The 20,517-nt window shown below is 35.3% G+C and overlaps 1 protein-coding gene across 3 annotated transcripts in view; it reads left to right on the top strand.

Annotated features, from left to right (window-relative positions):
- Positions 1-18,295, top strand: part of LOC117168071 (charged multivesicular body protein 4b) — a 52,139-nt gene extending 33,844 nt beyond the window's left edge. Inside the window, exons 2-4 of one of the 3 annotated variants that reach the window (XM_033353430.1) lie at positions 2,716-2,893; positions 3,007-3,257; positions 17,990-18,295. In XM_033353430.1, coding sequence (XP_033209321.1) covers positions 2,716-2,893; positions 3,007-3,257; positions 17,990-18,066 — 506 coding nt within the window. In that variant the 3' untranslated portion in view covers positions 18,067-18,295. Of the gene's footprint in view, positions 1-2,715; positions 2,894-3,006; positions 3,258-7,023; positions 7,154-17,954 lie in introns of those variants that run through there. The other 2 variants (XM_033353433.1, XM_033353431.1) reach the window with 2 other exon arrangements.
- The last annotated feature ends 2,222 nt before the right edge of the window (positions 18,296-20,517 follow it).

Here is a 20,517-nt window from a genome sequence, read left to right as displayed (position 1 = left end):
CGCATACTTTGAATAAAATATTTGTTATCATTCTCTTGAAATAAATGTGTTTTTTTCTTGAAAAAATACCGGTTTCATATGTATACACCTGGTACTACAATTACTGCATGACACTGAATTTCATATATGTTGGGGTATTAAACCGTTTTTTAAACGTTTGCCGTATTTTTAAACCGCAACAACGTTTTTCTTATTTTTATAGCATTTTACGAGTTTTAAACGAAATTTATTTAAGAAATACACCAGGAAAGCAGTGCTCTCTCTTCTAGTTGACAGCATATCATATTATTTAATCATACCTATAACAGTGCTGCTGTCATACATTTTCTGAGAATTTTTGTCGACAAGATTAGTTTTTTATACGTTTACTTCATAATTAGCATCATGCAAAATCTGATAAAATAAAACATTGCATCCTAACCTACGGACTGCTACACTAAGAGGTTAGGTTAATGCACAGGAAGAGGTGGCTCATTCCGCCCCAAAACATTGGCTCATCCCGCCCCATATGGCATTTTTAGTCAAATAAAAATTTCACCTATTTCGGTTTTACAATTATATATAAATCTGTGGAAAACTTAAGGCCCAATAAATAAGCACTCGAAATAACCACTAGAAAACATTTAATATATGATTTTGCGTGATTCTTGAATCTTCTTAACAAATGAAAAATAGCAGAATCTAGGTCTCAGGATTTTTACTTTCGTTTTTTCCCATTTATTCAACATTAAGCGAAAAAATTAAAAAAATGGAGTTTGATAATGTTTTTTCTGATATTAATACAAAAAATATTTGCAAAATAAATGATAACCTACGAGAAAATTAAGTGACTCATCTTATCCCCGATGCTCATCTCGCCCCACCCTACCCTAAGTTTATGTGAAGAACATTAATACTTTTTAGGTTTTGGTGCGCTCTCTTAATTTGCAAAAAAAATAATACCATTCAGGCGTTGCCTGTAACTATATTATCGACAGCCGTTGTTTTCGAGCCGGAATTTTGCAATTACGTGATAACTACTCTCCTACCAAGTTTTCCAAGTTATCAACTGCCCAGTGGGCACACACGTCCTAAACTTGTCCTATACGTTTTTCGGCGGACGTCTTAAGGACGTCCTGAGGACCTTTTAAAGGCATGAAAAGATCCAAAGGATGTCCTAAAGACGTCAAATCATATAACATAGAGGTACATTCTAAGGACGTCTTTATGACGTCCCAGTGCCCCACTAGGTGCATTCGGGTTCATTCTAAAATGTTCTTTAAATTGTTTTGCGTTAAATTGTGGAACAATTCTTTCAGAAAATCCAATTATTCTAATAGGCGCTTCTTTCGGGCATCGGACTCTCATGGAAAATTCCATTAAAATGCCAGCACTTTCCACCTCATTATCACTATCCGCATCATCACTTTCCAACATAGTTGCAAACATAATCGTTTGCAAGAATAACTGGTTTGATGCAACTGCAGCAACAATTATTTTCTTCCGCTGGCTCTCCATTGTATGTTGTTAAATATAAACATAACGTGGCAATCTTTGTATTCGCGGCATGATTCGCGCCAAATCCTTTCACACGCAACCGTTCAAAGAACACTACACATCACAGTTCACTTTCGTAAACCACGCCCCTTTTTCAGGTTCACTCGTTGAGTGCACTTGGTGAGAAACCTGAACGAACCCCAGTGGGAAAAGTACTCACTGCGACCACTGTGATGTCATCAGCTGAGGAATCGATAACTTCTTCGTCTCAAGTCGAACCTCCGCAGTCGCATTTCCATCGCGGTTGGTAAACAAAAACATACTGTACAGCATCTTGAGTGGGATTAAATCGAGGTATAAATTAACAAAACTTAAAATAATTTTTCTAAAAAATGGGTCTAGCAATTTTTCTTTCAAGTCTTCAGTTAAAATACAGTGCCATTTCTTGTATGGCAAGACCGTAGGAAAGATAACGCTATATGATAGAAAAGGACAAATTAAATTGTAAGTTCCCTTGTCACTGTGCTTAAGCCTATAATCGCCCCACATCCCAGAAACGGACACAGGAAGTATATCAGGAGTACCATTACCTTTAGGTTGAACTCTTTCAAGAGCGTGTTGGACTATTAGAAAAGGAAAATCTTTTCATTAACAAATACACGAAAAACGTGAGTGTTTGGTGGTTCAAAGCGGGACATACCTTGTCATGTTTCGATCGGGGAAAAAAACTACGCATAGACTCGAAAATCTGCGTATCTCTAACCTGTGTTGTTGAAAATATCGTATGCACCACAGTAACGAAACATTTTTTACTCCGGATACATAATATACTATTACCTTTATGAATGCAGTTTTTTAGAATTCTCCTTTGTGCGCGATTACTTTTATTTCTGATTAGAAGAACCGTTAAAAGGAAAAGGTTGAAAGAAAAAATGTTTTCAATATTGTTTAAGTGAAACAGAATATATTGATTTATGTACGACAATGAAATAATTTCTCATTCTGAAGAGTACTTTATTGCATTTAACTTTTAAATATAATAATTTCATGTGTACTACAACCGGTTTGAATAAAACCTATAGAGAAAACAGATTCTAAAATTGGCTGTAGGGAGAGTATGAAATCCTTACTGGTTTTTATATGGCGATGTTGGGAGGCAGCATTACCTGAAAAATGCTTAACTAATACCTGCTATGGAACATCCCACTTCGTTTTGTAATCGATTTTTATGATTTTTAGCTGCCATCCAAGCCCTAAAAAGGAAAAAGCGTTATGAAAAACAGCTACAGCAAATTGACGGAACATTATCCACTATCGAGATGCAGAGGGAAGCACTGGAAAGTGCTAACACAAATACTGCTGTACTTACAACAATGAAGAGTGCAGCAGATGCTCTAAAAGCTGCACATCAACACATGTAAAATTTGCAAAAAAATTTATGTTATCAAATTATTTATTTTGTTTTTATATTTCATAATCGAATAATTATATTGCGGACAAATATCTATAAATTAAAATTTATTTTTGTAGGGATGTTGACAAAGTGCATGATATGATGGATGACATAGCAGAGCAACAAGATGTTGCACGCGAAATTTCAGATGCAATTTCTAATCCTGTTGCATTTGGTCAAGATATAGACGAAGATGAATTAGAAAAGGAACTAGAGGAACTGGAACAAGAGCAGCTTGATAAAGAGTTGCTTGGAATTGAGAGCACCGATGAACTTCCTGCCGTTCCAGCAGCTGCACTACCTACAGTACCAACCAAAGATCGTTCAAGTACTGTCAAATTCGTTTTTCTATCTCAGAAAACACACTTTTTAGTCCGATTACCTTCAAATTTTACTTCTTAATTGTATTGCGACATGCTTAATGCCTTGTATGTACGTTGATATTCGTCAACGTCACGCCTGATACTCTGGCTCAAAGTGACCTTACACACTTTTTGATTGGCTACCATTTCACAATTACGTATCCGATCAATTTCAAAAAATTAAAAAAAAAACTCTTTAAGCGTTTTAGAAACTATTCTATAAACTTTGGGAACGATAAAACAAGATTAAGATTCCGATGATCGATAACAATACAAAATGTTACCATGCTAAGAGAAGAAAATTACGTACAAATCAATTAAGATTTTACTTGGCTGTAACAAAATTTCTGTTGTTATAAAACTGCCCTGCATTGCTTGATGACTTTCGAAATCCATCGAAATGAATAAGCAATATTGGTGTATTTGTTTCCAATTCTTAATCAACAATTCCAGTAAGTAGTTTTCTAAATTCTAAAAACTTATATTCTATTTAAAATTAAAATCTGAAATAAAGCATAACTTTTGCAGAAGGGTTTCACTATTGCTGTCGATTATGTGAATAATAAATTTAAGAAGCGTAATTGAAAGTTTAACCTCAAATTGACATTTGTGCATGTTCACTGAAAAATTGATTAGTCGATGCCTTATCAGCATCAGCATTCTTGAACTAACGGCAAATCCTGCCGTCGTTACCACAGCAGTCAGCACGCTTAAAAAAATTTTTAATTGCAAAAATACCTACCCATAATTCGACGAGGCTGATCGCAATCAAGTATCCATAACTCCGTCCGCTCCGTCCGCTTTCCTTTCGCGCGCGTCGTGACGGTTGCGCCGAAGGTTCCGGGCCGAAAACGGGTACAGTAAGAGGGTTTTGGGACGTTAACGGGATAAACGCCAAAATCGCGCAAAACCAGCTTAGTGCACCCAGTTCAATTCGGGAGTGAATAAGTATATTTAAATGACTAGAAAGTCGAGTGACTTGTACGTGGATCATTCCGATTAATATGTCCACATCGGAATAGCCGTTATGGTCCAATGTTATAAACTGTATTTCAATATCGCGAAAATCCGCGGGGCAGCGGTCGCGGCCTATTAAGTGTGATTGAAGACGGTGGTGACTGTTATTTCTGATGAAACCTGAGAAATAACAGCCAAATCGCAGAGGACTTAATCTAACGAAAAGGTCAGAAATGTATATGCAACATTTTTGTAAAAAGTACATTCTGATTACGAGCTCTCTCTATCTTTCTCTCGCATGCGCCTTAAAGTTTATTGCAATTTGAATTCACAATTATAGGAGTCAGATTAATAACAAAATTTCTGCAGTTTAGCCCGTCGGCACGTCATGCTCGAAGCTCAGGCGGTAGGTTTAAGTAATTTAATTTTAATTCATCAATCATGTTTTAAATTGATAAACTTGAGTTGCTTCTTAGAACCACATAAATCCAAGGTCACAAATTTATTTATTGGCCCTTATACCAATCAGAAATTTAGGGTAATATCAAACGTACTTCCCTGGAAAGCAGAGATAAAAAACAAAGTTCCGCACAAAGGTAAAAATCGATTGTTCCACATTACCAGAATTTTTAGTTTTCCAAAAATTAATTAAACTATTTAGAGGCGTATTGGTTCGTAACAGACAGTTTGGTAACAGCGGTGGGATTGAAATTTTTTATTCTACTTTTGATTTGCTAAATCGTTTTTTTTTTCTTAAAATGGCATTTTCCTGCTGTTGTACAATTAACTATGAAGACTTTTTATGGACTCTAGTGGACTAGTTTCTTTGCTGAAAGTTTAGTTTTACTGTAAAAAGGCTAGATGCGCTCACCAACAGTCGAAACCTTTTATATGGCTCAGATAACAATGCGTAAAGGCGATTACCTGAACGAGCCCAAATTAAATATTTTTGTTAAAAATACTGGTTATTAGGAAAAATGTTTCCTTTTTGTTAAAGTTCCAATTCGATTTGGAAAGAGGCTAGATACGCTCATAGGCAGTTGAAACCTCTTCTAAGAGTCAAGTGACAACGCGTAAAGGCGATTACCTGAAAGAGTCCGAATTAAATGTTTCCGTTAGAGGTACTGATTACACTGCCTTGCCAACTGTAATTTTTTTGTATGCAATTAAGATGGCATCTATTGTTTCCGAATGGATATTTCGTGATAAACACGAATCTGGCTTCAAAAACTTTCCATCACGTTAAGTTTTTGAGAAAATAGGGGTTGAAACCCTTCAAAACGGCGTTTTTAGCCATTTTTGAAAAATCGTAGAACTGAACCATAACGCGCTAAAAACTGCGCAGCTCAGACATAATAAAGTGTGCAGAGCTTTTAAAGGTTTTTCCAAATTTGTTCCTATTCTCTTGAAACTTGATACTCGGGGGTTTTAAGGGTTTAAATTTTTAAAACCTAACTGGGGGTATCTTAAAATCCTTTCTGTTTTTATTTTCTTCTTCCACCCCTAGACAAAAACACACCCCCCGCTCTAAAGGCGCATGCGATTAATTTGGCATATGGCTCATTTGAAAGGACTTGTTTCAGCCTTTAATTTCTGATATTAGCGAAGTTTGTAGCACATCATGGTCCAGTTTTGGTTGAATTTCTAATTTGAGTTGCAAAAAAGCTATACGCGAACGTATTCAAATTACCAATCCTAGCCAAGAGAAGTCATTATAACAATTCTAAGTGAATTGATAAACTTATTATAAAAAAAAAACCGCAAGTATGTCGTTAGTCCCATCGAAAAGCATCCGTTACCTCGACTGATGTAGAAGAGCTCGGAAACGCCAGAAAGAAATTCAGTAGCGCGTGTAAACATCCCTGTAATGATTTTTTTTTGTTATTCACCTCCCCTTTTAGATGTACAATATTTTTAAATGATATCGGGGGTCTGGTGAAAGTAAATTCACTATACAACAAATCGTTGAACAATTCACACTAGAGCATCGTTCAAGCAGTCATCTACTTCATATCCTTATTTTAATCAAGATTATATTTTCCTTTTGGATTAATAATAGACTATTGAATTGAATAGATATTCATTATTCATTTATATTATTTCTTTTGTTATTTGCAAAATTAGTAGTCATTGATCAATGATTTGATGAATGATTGTAAATAAAACACTGTGAGAGAGATAAAGACCGGTAGTGACGCGTTAAAACGAGCCTTAATAGGCCATTCATACCATTAATAGTTTAAAGATCTAGCTCCTCTCTTGATTTGATTGACCAAAGGCTTGACGAATATGTCAAACGTTATTGTACTTATATATATTTTCAACGATTATAAGTGTGTTCTAAGGTATGTGACTTTAACGTTATTATATTTTCATTGAATGGCGAAAACAGATAATCTTTGTTGGGGATTACACTCAAACACTAAAGCCAAATATATCCTTTTGGTAAAAGTAATTAACCCTATACTAAAAATAAATAATATTCTAACCTGTATTGAATTAAATTCATAATTGAATACAACAGATACAACAGATGGGCTTAAAATATCTGTTACCCTCGAGAAAAGTCGTCGTCCGAGGATGCTTAATCAGAAAACAATCATAAAGGAAAACCAGAAGGAGGCATAGGGGTATAGTTTGGCTCTAATCATCCCTGGAATATCTCTAAACATGCTCAACGGCGGAAAACTAATAACTCTGCCGAAATACAGGTTGAAACACCTGTAGTTAAGAAAGTCGTTGGAAATGGCATAACTAAATTAACGATATTTACAGATTCCAAATTCCTCATTGATATTTATGCTAAATGGATACCTACTTGGGAAACAAACGGGTAGAAGACTGCCGATGGGTAGGCAGTAGTCAATTAAACGGAATTTGAAGAACTACGGAAAGCTTTAACTTCCATGGAAGTAACATGGAATTATGTTCCTGGACATCAGGGAATTGAAGGAAACGAAGCTGCACCGAAATGCACCAATAGTGAGTACAGTAATATCCATAATAAAGAAAATAGCGTGCCGATCGTTTATGGTCACTCAGTAGAGGGTAGATGCACATAATCTGATAAATGTAATCCAAAAGCCCGTCCAATCTAAAGAATATGGATCCTTGCGTTGGAACAAATGAATTTGTAGAGTTATTCCAACAATATTTGAATAAAAAAAATAACAAGGAGTCCATTTTAGAAGCAGAACAACAAACTGAACATCTTCCGATGGAAGTAGAACGCCTAAAGAATACCGCACATTTAAAAGAAACGCGAGAATTTATGGATTCGCCCATATTCGGTCAGCAGCCCTCGCGAAGCTCCTTGTTTCAAACACCAACAATAATACACACACCTTTTGCACGATCGACCCCAGCTCCATTAAAAACTCAGAAGTATACTTTATCAGCCAACGGAGACAATGAATCAATGAAAAATGCAGTTCCTCTTAAGCTGACGCTGGAGTCTTTTCCATCATCCCCCATCATTCCCCCATCTATCCTTCACAAATGGACTGAACCATTAACTTACCACCGTGATAATTATGCACATTTTATTTCAAAGACTGCGAACCCGTTAACACAATTTTCAAATTACTAATGGCAACAGAATATGTAAATCCTCAAAACTTATGGAGAAAACAACTAAAAAGGGGACAAATTTTAGTCACCTTTTCAGGGAAATACAGTCTATATTCAATAGTTGTCAAAAAAATCATTTTGTTGATGATGAGTGGGAAGAAGTCCAATGGGAATTATTGAATCTTAAAAAACAATAGAACGCGACCAAGCGGACCGTGTCGGATTGCTAACTCGAGCGACAGAATGGGCGCATTTCCACAAAATAGGATGGCGGAGTTGTTATGAGGCATATTCCGAGGTGGTCCACCTATTATAACAATGTCACGAAAAATTAGAGGTTCCTCCAGTACAGAGTAGTCTTCAAATCATATCCGAAAATCATAATATTATACTTGGGGGAAATAAAGAAGTAAAAAACATACCGACGAATACGCGAAAGGTACACCTGGCCATATTTACGGAATGATGTACACGATTATCAGCAACTGTAAAAGCTGCCTAGAAAACTAACTCCATTGAGAGTATTAGATAAAGTTTCCCTAGACACTGTGTGCAACTTGTCGAGCACTCCCAGTGGTAATAGGCATATACTCATGATGCAAGATAACTTTTCAAAATAAAGCATTGCAGTGCCCATACAATACTTAAAAACTACAACTGTTGCTCATAAGCAAAGTTAGCCGGAAACTGGAAAAGATATTCGAGGTTAAGCAATTAATCACCTCGGGATATTGGCCCAGACTAAGGGTTCACTTGAGCATAGTCACATAATACTCACCGATTACATAAAACGCTATGCATAAGGCTTTCTTGTTTTCAAAGTTATAGTAGCTTAAATTACATTATAAACATCCATTTATGAATCAACTAATTTTACATCGTTTGAATTAGTTTACGGACAACTAGCACGAATACCTTGTCCATTTTGATCTGTAGATAAATTAAAAACATGCAGTTCTTATCTTCGGGATTTGATCATTCGACTAAATGAAATTCAAAAGATTGCCGCAAAGAATGCCATTCAGACTAAATAACTTTCAAAGTTGCGTTATGATAAAACAGCACAGCCTTTGAATGCCGCTATTCGCTGTGAGCCGCGCGTAAGAATTTGTTTAAACATTAATCTTTTAAGTTTAGTAATAGTTTGTGGAAAGTTGGGAACACCAGCGATTAAAACTTCTAATATAAAACTTGTCAGTACACGATTACAAACTTGAAAAATTCTACCTGTCACATAGCTAGTAGGTTAAGTCATTCAAAACAAATGTATTTCAAAGAAACACATAATAATAAAAATAAGTTACATTTAAGCTTGTTTTAAGTACAATTGTCACCATCTTAAATTATAAATCTTCTAGCAAAAATTTTTGATTTTTAAGCATAGTTTTTTAAAATGCAATTCTCACTAATTACTATTTCAATTGTTTTGACTTTGAAAATCTTTAATTTTGAAGTGAAATAATAAAATTTTCATGTAAAAATTACAATTTAAAACTTAGTAGCCAATTTACCCGAAAAAATGGCAATCCATTTATTTCTTTGTAGTATTTTATGTGATGCTTTAGAAAATTTATAAAATTAGCAATCCTTCGTTTTAATATTATTTGTACAATTCAAAACACAACATGTATCATTCCACATACTGTCTACGGAAATGCATATAAAATGCAATCAAAACACACGCCCGCTAAACGCATTACTCGCCACCCAGCGCGCTGGCATTGTTTCGTCTATCCCCTCCAACCGGTGGCTCACGGCGAATTGGTGATAGAGTAATTGTTTCCAAAGATTTCCGCAAAAGAAACTTAACAAGCGGACTGTTGGGACTTATACCATAGTGGACTTCACGGAAAATCATAATGTGATCCTTAAGGTTGACGATGTTACGAGATTCTCAAAACATGCCGATAAACTTTTAGTCACATACTACGAGATTGAATTGTTGTGCTGGTTACGGTCACCGAGCCTACGGGTGTCAATCTGCATGATAGTGAAGAATGTTGAGTCATTAAAATCCTCATTACCTTGTAAGGATATTATTAAGCGCAATTATCACAGTAGAGACATTTTTTCTTGAAAGTGGCACTAAGCAAATTACCATGCATCAGATCATTTACAATACTCATAAGAAATCAATTCCTTAAAGGTATTTCTAGTTTATCAGTCAATGAAATCATATTTTTATTTGATAAACCTTGGTAAACTCCTTAAAAGTTTCCTTGTTTCAAGACGATGCATAAGTTCATATTAAACTTTGAAAATCCTTAAATTTATCGTGCCAAATATCCGAAGATTCCAAAAATTCAATTCATGTTGTGCGAAATCGGCGAGATCGCACCAGCACTTCATTCTTTCGTATTCGCCCTAGCCATTATTAGATAGCACTTGGCTCCTTCATGTGCCTGTGTGAGATTCCATGGACACGCGGACAAGCCTTTGGTTATTTACAATTAGAAAAATGGTAATTATCCGCCGATTACGCATTTTGCACTGTGATTGATGAATGAATTGTTCATTGTTTAGATCCGTTAACTGCCTTCGATAATTTCACGGAATTAAAGATAGAAATGTATTTTTCACTCAATTTTCTGACTCTGTTGTCCTTCTGCGTCCTTTCGACCATCCACGCCACTGCAGAGGACTCCTGCAAGAATCTTCGGTTGCAGACAAACACTAGAATATTCTACAAAAATTCAGGACTACTGCGTCGGTTAGTTATTCATTGGAGGGTTAATATCTTGCTGCAAGTAAATAAATTTTATAATTCAATTGCAGAATGGCAAACAAAGCTATATATTTTGCCAAAATACTTCAGAACGATGCACGAACTTCACTTAAGCAAAATCATCGCGAACTATCGCATACAACCCAAATTGGATGCTGAAGAAAGACTTCGAAAAGACATCGAACAAGAAACTAACGAACTGTCGTATCACACCTGTAAAAATTTACCAGACCATTTACCTTAAGGCATGAGAAAACGAAGAACAACCCGCGTGCTTGGATTCTGAGTAGAGATCGTTGGACCCGTAGCGGGATTGCTAACGTACAACGATGGACAAGAAATGGATTTAAAAATCAATGATCTTGATTATGCGCAATAGGGTGGACCAAAATGGCGACTTTTAAATCAATGCAAACGATGCCGCTAGATTATTTCGAAATCCAAAAAAAGTAAACCCTTATTTTTTTTTTAATTTTTGATTTTTAATGGTGCCTTTTGGGACTTCAAATTTGCATGGAAAATGCATGGGAAAAAGACTTTTTCAGTATTTTTCAAATAATTGTTCAGGGTTAGGGAAAAGTTGACATTAAAGTTATAAGACTTGTAGAGAACTTTCCAACGAAGAATTTGACCTATTATACATATGGGTTTGACGCCTCTGACCCACCCATACGGTGCCCTGGAAACTACGCTTAAATCAAAAAATGTAGTCTTCAGGAAATTGACTCTTTTAAGTAGTTTGTTCTCCTTTTCTTTCGGAAATTATTACTATAGGTCCATTGGAAAGTTTACAAATATTCTTCAGTTAATTTTCATTTATTTAAATAAATTCTATTTGTTTAAATAATCTGGTTTTTTTTCTCGAAAATTCGTCTAAAACCTGTTTTTTGAGATCGGAATGGCAGTTCATTATCTCAAAAATACTTGATTTATTTCCCAATTTCTTCCTATTGTTTAAACAATTAATTATTATCAATTTTCCACTTTTCAAATTATGGCAGAAGAGTCAGCTTTTCTTGTGATAAACCTACAGATTTTAATTTGAAGGTATCTTGTCTACATTATCAAATAAATCCTCAATTCTTTAAACAAATTCAATTTGTTTAGACAGTTTTTTTTGTTTAATTGGCTTAAAATTCTGTTTTTTAAGAGCGCACTGGCCAGCTGTTATTTTTAAGTGACATTCATATTTTCAAATAATTTCCATTGTTTAAATAATACAATTATTATTTATTTTCAATATTTGATCATATCATATTGGAAAATTAATCTTTTTTGGTAACAGAGTCATGATGATCAGTTTTTTAATTGAGTGCTGAAAGTCGCATTGACTACTAATGTACTAATGGTTACTGGCGACTTCTACTAACAATACTATAGTACCTGATCTCAAATATTTTTATTGAGAGACTTCTCCAACATTCTTCGGTATACCCCTACTGGGAATTTATATTCAGCAGATATCTTCGGCACTTTGTATAATAGCATTCTTGTTCCCCACTTTTTCGAAAGGACCCTTCATGTTGAATATAGCTGCTTCTTCCTTCGTTCTCCTATCCCTTTGTACGGTTAGTAGTAGCCATTAGTTTCTCGGCTGTGACACTGTTAGCACCGTTTACATTTAACATTGCAGAATTACGGAAGAAAGTGTTTTTAGTTGTTTTTGAAGAGCAGCAAACTATTAAAAGTAAGCTGCCGAGCAATTTACAAATTTTGAGAGTTTTAATATATAGTATGAGATACGTGAAGTTAAGTTTAACACCGATTGCTCATCTTATCATGGATGAAGTGAAAGTTTTTTGGACAAAGTCAAATCCACCGATAAGAGATCACCAACGCTGCGTGGAAAAAGTAGAAAAGTTGTATGAAGAATACAGGAAGATAAAAAAATTCCAAATCGAGAGTAGAGGTACAACTAAAGAAGGAGAATGATTTTTTACAAAAGCTGAAAATGTTCTTCGACATCGCACCGCAATCGGTGTTAGAGGACTCAGAAGTTTCAGCCAAAGCTAAATTATTTCTAACTGATCAAAGGAAGGAGAACCGAGAAGGATGTTTTGCATCCGTGGGAACATACATTGATGAAAAGTAGAGACAACTGAAAATTCTTGAAATTCGGAAAAAACGTGCTCGGGAGGAAGTGGAACTGTTGGGTAAGTTTCGCATCTTTTCACAATTAAGTTTCACAAATGAAGCAAAGGGAAAATTTTTCAGGATGATTGTTTCTAACACTTTTCCACATTTTTAAAAATGTTTTTCAAGAAAATGATTCATATATTTATTCATTCATATAATAATTTATTCCATGTATTTTCCGAAACGTTTTAGAAAGCGTTGAAATTACGTAAATACGAAGTATTTCTACGTAATGTTAATTTCCTATGCTTTCAAGAAGTTCATACTTTACATTACTTTGAATGTTATGAAGTAAAAAAAATTATTAATATCAGAATTTCATTGAAATTTTTCATTTCAGACACTCGTGTGGAATTGGCATCTGGTACCCAAATACCTCCGAAGATAACCGTTTGAAATGGAAGATTTGTTGCAAATGGAAAAAATTCGAGAGAAAAGTAAGAAGTTCAAGCATAAAGCAGCCGTCTTACATTGGGATGGGAAATTGCTGCTTACACGCACTGGCAAGGAAAAAGTGAATCGACTGTCTATTCTAATCACCACAGAAGATGAGGAAATGTTTCTTGGAGCCCCGAAGCTGAATCAGGGACGGGGAAAGATGAAACCGAGGCCTTTCATGAAACTCTTTTACAATGGGACTTCCTTAATTAGGTGAAAGCTTTATGCTGTGATACGACAGCTTCAAATACTGGAAAGAACGATGGTGCATGTAAGTTGCTAGAGGTGTTGCCATGGGGGATGATAAAATACTGTTTTCTTGTCGTCATCATATGGCTGAAAGATACTTGAAAGCAGATTTCAAAACAATATTTGGGCAGACAACGGGTCCAGATGTTCCTTTCTTCAAGAAATTTCAAGATTCCTGGAGTACCATTAATCACACGAAATTCCAGTCTGGAGAGTCGGATCGCTTGGTGGTGAAAGCTGTTCGAAGTGAAGTAGATGAAGTTCTTTTTTTTTGCGAGAGGAAAGCTCAATGATCAACACTGTCGAGAAGATTACCGAGAATTTCTAGAACTTGTCGTTGGAAAAGCCCTTTACATCCTCAACATATTCCTCTTCCGAAACGTGTATCCTCTGTCTAGCAGTGATCTGAAGTCTTGCCGCGAAATTTGTATATTTCTAGTAAAATTTTACATTAAAATATGGTTCAATGCACCTCTTGTTGCCAAGGCACCGCAGAAAGACCTTCAGATGTTAAAATCAATTTATCTCTTTGCGAAGTAGGATCGAGAAATTTCCACTGCTATCTTCGAAAAGTTAAGCTTACATCTTTGGTACCTTGTACCGGAAAATGCTGCGTTAGCTTTCTAAGACGATGAAATTCCAGCAGTGAGAAAAAATTTGATGGTTCAGGCATTATCCCAAGAATCTAAGGAACCAATTATGGATTACAAACGTATCCAAGCACAAAAATGCAAGGAACTGCTGGATAAAGAAATTGAATACTTCATCTCCAGAGATTCAATTAAATTCTTTTCAGCTTTCCAGATAGAAATATCCTACCTTGAAGGAGACGCTTCACACTGGGTGGGGAATGCAGCCTTTGAAAAAGAGAAGAAAATTGTTTCTCAGCTCAAAGTGGTCAACGTTGTTGCAGAGAGAGGTGTCAAATTGTTGTCTGACTTCAACGATTTGATAACGAGAGATGAGGATGAAAAACAATTCTAATTGCATGTTGTTAGAGTACAGGAGAAAGTTTCCAGACATCAGAAAATCAACACTATCTCGCCACGCACAGTGGTAGGAAATGTAGATTGAGAATTGAAGACAAAAATGTAAGTTATAAAATTTTTTGACTTTGGAAATCACTAATTATAACATTTACTATATGAAGAGAATATTCAACTCCTGTAGTTACCGAAAAAATATTTAAAACAATTCAATTTGCTTGAATTATTAATGGAATGTTGAAAATAAATAATAATGTTATTATTTAAACAATGGAAATTATTTGAAAATATGAATAATGTCACTTTAAAATAAAAGTTGGCCACTCCGATAAAAAAACTGGATTTTAGGCGTTTAAACAATAGGAAGAAATTTTGAAATAAATGAAGTCTTTTTGAGATAATAAACTGCCATTCCGATCTCAGAAAACAGATTTTAGACAAATTTTCGAGAAAAACAGATTATTTCAACAAATATAATTGATTTAAATAAATATAAATCAACTGAAAAAGACTAGTAAACATTCTAATAGACCTATAGTAATGATTTCCGGAAAAAAAGAGAACAAACTGCTTGAAAGAGTCAATTTCCTTAAGAATATAAATTTTTTGATTTAAGGGTAATTTTCAGGGCACCGTGGGGGTGGGGTAGGGGCGTCAAACCTATATTTGCATCTAGCATCAAGAAAATTTTTGCAATGCATTTTTGGACCACCCTATTGCGCAAGCTATCCTATGCCCGCTGAGAAGTAAGCAAACACATATCAACCGATTACAACTAGAAAATATACACGAGGTTGCTAGAGAACACGAAAACCAACAGGAACAGTTTCGTAATCAACTATTTTGAATCATTCACAAGGTTAGTGAAGAACGGCAAGAGATCAACGAAATCAGTCTCACACCTACATTAACCAGATTATTGCGTGGCTTGGAAGCTGGGATATATGAGTACATTCGTTCTGCAAATCGAATTATGAATTTCATACACGCCGCAAGGAGGGGACAACTTCATCCTTTACATCTAACTGCAGAACAAATTCAACCCATATTTCGAAACATTCCGAACCATCTACTTAAGATAACTTTTCTAATGCCTGGATCACAGTTGGATATAGAAAAATGAGCCTACACTGCTACGGTAACCATAATTTGTAAACGAGGAACACTACTAGTTCTATTAGATATTCCACTATCAGAGCGCGCAGTATATACTATGTACGAGATGCACCCACTTCCCATCATTCTGGGGAACGGGTTTTGTTGCGCATATATAAAGTTAGAATTTGCATACATTGCAGTGGAAGAACCGGAGCGAACCTGCATGTTAATGACACGTGTCGAACACGTCCATCTTTCACGAAACCTAGCGCTATTGGATAGCTTTTACATAATTAAAAGGTTGGATCTACTCTTTGTCTTAATTTATGAACCTCAAATTCACTTAAACCTATCTTAACTGTCTATCAAATTACAAAAAGCTGAGAAACTTAGATTGCAAACCTGTCCCTTTGCCTGAAGGAAAATTTAAGTATCAATCAGATTTCACCTCAATTGATACCATTGAGGCTTCAGTCAACAAGGAAGTTGTCTCATCACGAAGGGTCACAATCAGAAAACAAACATTACAGCTGACGTAAAATCTAAATAATACCTTCACTGTTCTGATGCTCCATGCATGATCAGTATCAACAAGATATCAACATCCGCCTGCTGAATCAGATTTAATGGAGAGAGTAGTGTCGTGATCAATCGTATAATATGGGAATGAAATCCCTAAAAAGTGTTGAAATGAGCTCGATTAGGGAATGGTACGCTTAAAAGGAGTTTAATTTCATTGCTCGTCCCTGTCGGATTAGCAATGTGTGCAATTTACCTAACACCTTCTCATGATTTTGTTGATATACCGTGGCTGCGATTGTCCCTCTGCCCCCTTAGTCACTACCTACATATACAATCATAAGCGTTACTGCTCGTGGAAGCGAGAGGAAGCGCGAGAGCGAGACAACGATAATTATAATATCGCGTGCCACTTTTCGTATATTCATGCTCTCCTGCCACCACCGAGTCTATGGCTGACTTCGAAATGTTTAATAAAAATATAATTATTAACAAACTCTTTAAGTCGATTACCATAAAAGCCTGAATAATTTTCAAAGCATCTATCTATACATTTTTGGAACGGTCAAACAAGATTAAAATTCTGGTGATGGATAGCAATCCACATTGGTACCAGTTTAAGGGAAGATAATTACGTTCAAATCAATTAATGTTTTACTTGGTTCTAACAAAATTTGTATAATTATAAAAGTGCCCTATATTGATTGTTGATCTTTGAAATCAATAAATAATATTGGTTTAGGCTTTTTTTCAATTGTTAATCAACAGTTTCAGTAAGTAGTTTTCTAAATTCTAAACACTTATACTCTATTTAAAATTAAAATCTGAAATAAAGCATAACTTTTGCAGATGATGCCTTATTAGCATCAGCATTTTTTAAGTAACGTCAAATCCTGCAGTCGTTCCCGCAGCAGCCAGTAGGATTAAAAAATTCCGAAATTGCAAAAATCCCTACACATAATTCGACGACTTATTGAGGGGGAGCGGGTGTGACCTACGTATCCTTACGCTTTTTTGTAAACGAACTCTCTACCGAGCTTTTCTCCGGACTCTCTTGGCTGTCTCTCTTTCTCTTGAAGAGATTCTCTCCCTCACTTCCGCTAGACGCTCTCTCCCTCGCCTTCTCGCTTTCTTCGTTCCGCTTTTTCCCTCTTCGCGACGCGCCACTCGACACCGGGCACGTGGGAAACTTCCTCCCCATCGAATTCACTACCAGAACTAACAGTACTCTCGCCAACCACCTCCAGCTCTTCCGTCGGTAACTGGGACCTCTCCAAGTAAAAAGTATCTTCTGCAACCAAAAGATGTCTTTCAAGAGTGATGCAGCTTACCGCCATAAATTTTCTCTTTATTTGCTTCATTCCCCATTTTACAGCCCCTGAAGACACCTTTTTCCCCCCCTAAACTCCTGACCACAAACTCCCCCAATCCCTTGCCAACCTAAATTCATCTTCCCTATTTAACCAGATCCCACTGCACAACTGCTCCGAAAGTTATTTTTTAACTCCCGAATTCACTCCTTACAACCCTACTCACCTCCTAGGCTTCCATCCTCAAACTCTACTCACACCTTCCACATAAACATCATAAAATCTTTTCACCACCCGTCACAAACTATAATAAAGTTTTAGGCTATTATCAGAATAAAATACGCTGCCTTACACTCCAGATAATTGTTAATTTTATTTACCTTTGGTTGTGGAAATACTCATATAAACTATTTATAAAAAATTACATGCTTTTGTTTTTTGACAAGTCACATTTTTTACTTATTTTGATCATTGTAAATTTACAATTTACAATAAAATAAAATTTACAATTTTAAAATTGCTTAACTTTTTTCACTACACTGTAAAGAAAGTTTTAGTGATATTTCCAATCAGCTAGTAACTATACGTGCTGTTTATTTTATAATTACAATATATTACCTTATTAATTTACGATACTACAGTACTTATTTGCAATTTAATGTGATTTCATTTCAGGTGACAATGTGAAAATTAAATGAAGGTTGTTCTAGTTGCAGTCGACTGTGAAATTACTACGTCCGAAGATGGAAATTATTCGAACGGCGTGAGACATAGTAAATTTACGTAAGGTGATAAACTTACTTGGGTTGTTATGTATACGAAAGTCTATGTAAACTTTGACGACGTGTCTTTTTCTATCGCGAGGGAGTAAGTCCGCACGGATGACCGCCGCAAAATTATTTGCAGGACGTAAATTTGAACCATTTGGATCCATCGAGTGCAAGTCGTGCCAAACGATGAGTTCCGGAGACGCCCGAACGACCTTTTGCCATTTGGTGCGCATTTAGTTTTTTTTGTACGTCATAATTTTACGGTCAACGACGGGAAAATTACGTCATGCATGTTTTTTTTAATGGCGGATGCAGGTTGCGAAGAAAAATATGTATTTTTACAGAATTCTGCTTATTTACAACGTACCACGCCGATCGAATAATTCCCTCGTCGCAGGATGTAAATTTCGTTTTCAAATTCAATTACTCCATGGCTTACAGAAGTTACAGTTTCACATTTTTTCATTTCGGGGACATTTAAAGAGCAACTCAAAAGATGAATAATTTTTGTTTTATTTTTCACTCAATTTTGGGCGTACGCTTGAGCAATTTTGTCTATCAACCCCCATGTCTTTCAGATCTATCGTGTTACCTCCTTCATTAGCGAAAATAGTCATCTTCTTTTTAGTCATAATTATTTTCTCTCTGTTTGTGTGGCTTTTTTCTGTTTGTGTTTGTCTCTCTCTCTCTGTCTCTCACCTTGTTTTTGTCGATGATACGTGAAATCAATATTTCAACAAAAAATTTAATTTTCAATCAAATAGTTGAATTTTCAAGCGAAGAAGATTTTTATTTTAAATGAAGAATAGTTGAATGTGCCCTGTTTGTGCCAATGATATGTCAAATTAAAATTTAAACCAAAAGGTTAATTTTCAACCAAGTAGTTGAATTTTCAACCCAAAAAGATTTTAAATTCAAATAAAAAATGGTTAAATATGATCTCGTCTTTGTAGCTTGCCTGGTTTGTGCCAATGATATGTCAAATTAAAATTTCCACAAAAAGGTTTCAAATTATTAACTTTACAGCAAGATAAGCAATGTCTGGAGCTTCCGATAAAAAGCGGGTAACTTCGGCTTCGCTGAATACGGCTGATTTTATGGGCTCGAAACCAATTGTCTGCTTTTTTATTTGTGCAATTACGGTAGCGTGAATACAAATTTTTTTGCTTCTCTCAGAAAGAGATTTTTTTTATCATAGAGAATATGGACTGCAAAATCGATGGTTTCATTGACGCGTTCAATATTTTTAAATAGGCCAATAGTGTATTCTCTGACCACGATGTCGTTTTGTTAGTAGATCGCCATTTGGTAAATGCCTCGCATGCCGCTTTGTATTTAGCTTTCGATTTGGGCGGTAGCAAATCCAAAGTCTCATTTTCAGCTTCTTCTCGCTACTGAGCTAGTTTGCACTGTATAAACTGTCCATCTTGAATGTCATTTGCCATCGTGAAGAAGCAAAACCAAAATAGTTTTTCAAGAAAGAATCTATTTCTGTTTTTTGTCTTTGTATTTATCACCTAATCCGATCTCTTGAATTTTTCACCACCAAGCTTCACCTAAATGAAATCTACAACAATTTATAGTAATGTAATTATTAAACACTAAACCTACAGTAATTACTAGTTAGTTAGTACCTATTTCGTACTTATTGAGAAAATCGCCCACCGATCTTTTCCGGAGTTCGTCACACGAATGGGCGAAGAGAGCTCGAAATGCAACTCTCAGATCTATAACGTTTATTTTTTAAATAATTGAATAATTTATATTTTTAATCAGACTGACAGTAATGTATACTTTTAATAAAAATTCGAACTTAAAACAAATTAACGCTTGAAGCAAATATGGGACAGCGTGGCCCACGACCGTCTTCAACGTATTCACCGTACTCAAAACGACCACTATGGGGCCTCGGATCCACCAACTTTCGAACTGCTTTAAAGATATTCTGGAACAAAATCGATGTTTGGGTCTGTTTCCATGCTTAAATGTCATATTGATCGCGAGCCTCTTATACTAGAAAAAGTTTGTTCAATAAACAAATTTTCGGAAATCGCAATGAAATGAAGAACAAAGTGACAACATTAATTAAATCAGAATACCTAAAGCAAGTTTTGGGTACTTTATGATTAATTTATATTAATTTCAAACCTTTTAAAAGTAATATCAATTCACTCTACATGAAAAAATATGCATCCTTCTGTTACTTACTTAGCTTGATGGGCACTCTAAAAAATAATTTTATTTAATAAATAATAGTGTTTTTGGAGCAAAAATATATTTTTAGTAATACATATGTTTCCTTCTTTAATTAGAAATATTTTATGCAAAGGTTAGGGATTTTTTAGAGTTCAAAAATATGTTAAAGTCACATACATTTGAATCTAAAGTCCACACCAATCTCTGCTGTATACTCCTCGAAGATATTCAAAGCAATCTGAAGTTTCTTTGAAATAGTAACATAGATTTTC

Source organism: Belonocnema kinseyi, chromosome 2, assembly GCF_010883055.1.
Source record: "Belonocnema kinseyi isolate 2016_QV_RU_SX_M_011 chromosome 2, B_treatae_v1, whole genome shotgun sequence".
NCBI lineage: Eukaryota > Metazoa > Arthropoda > Insecta > Hymenoptera > Cynipidae > Belonocnema > Belonocnema kinseyi.
This window is presented reverse-complemented; position numbering and strand designations above follow the sequence as displayed.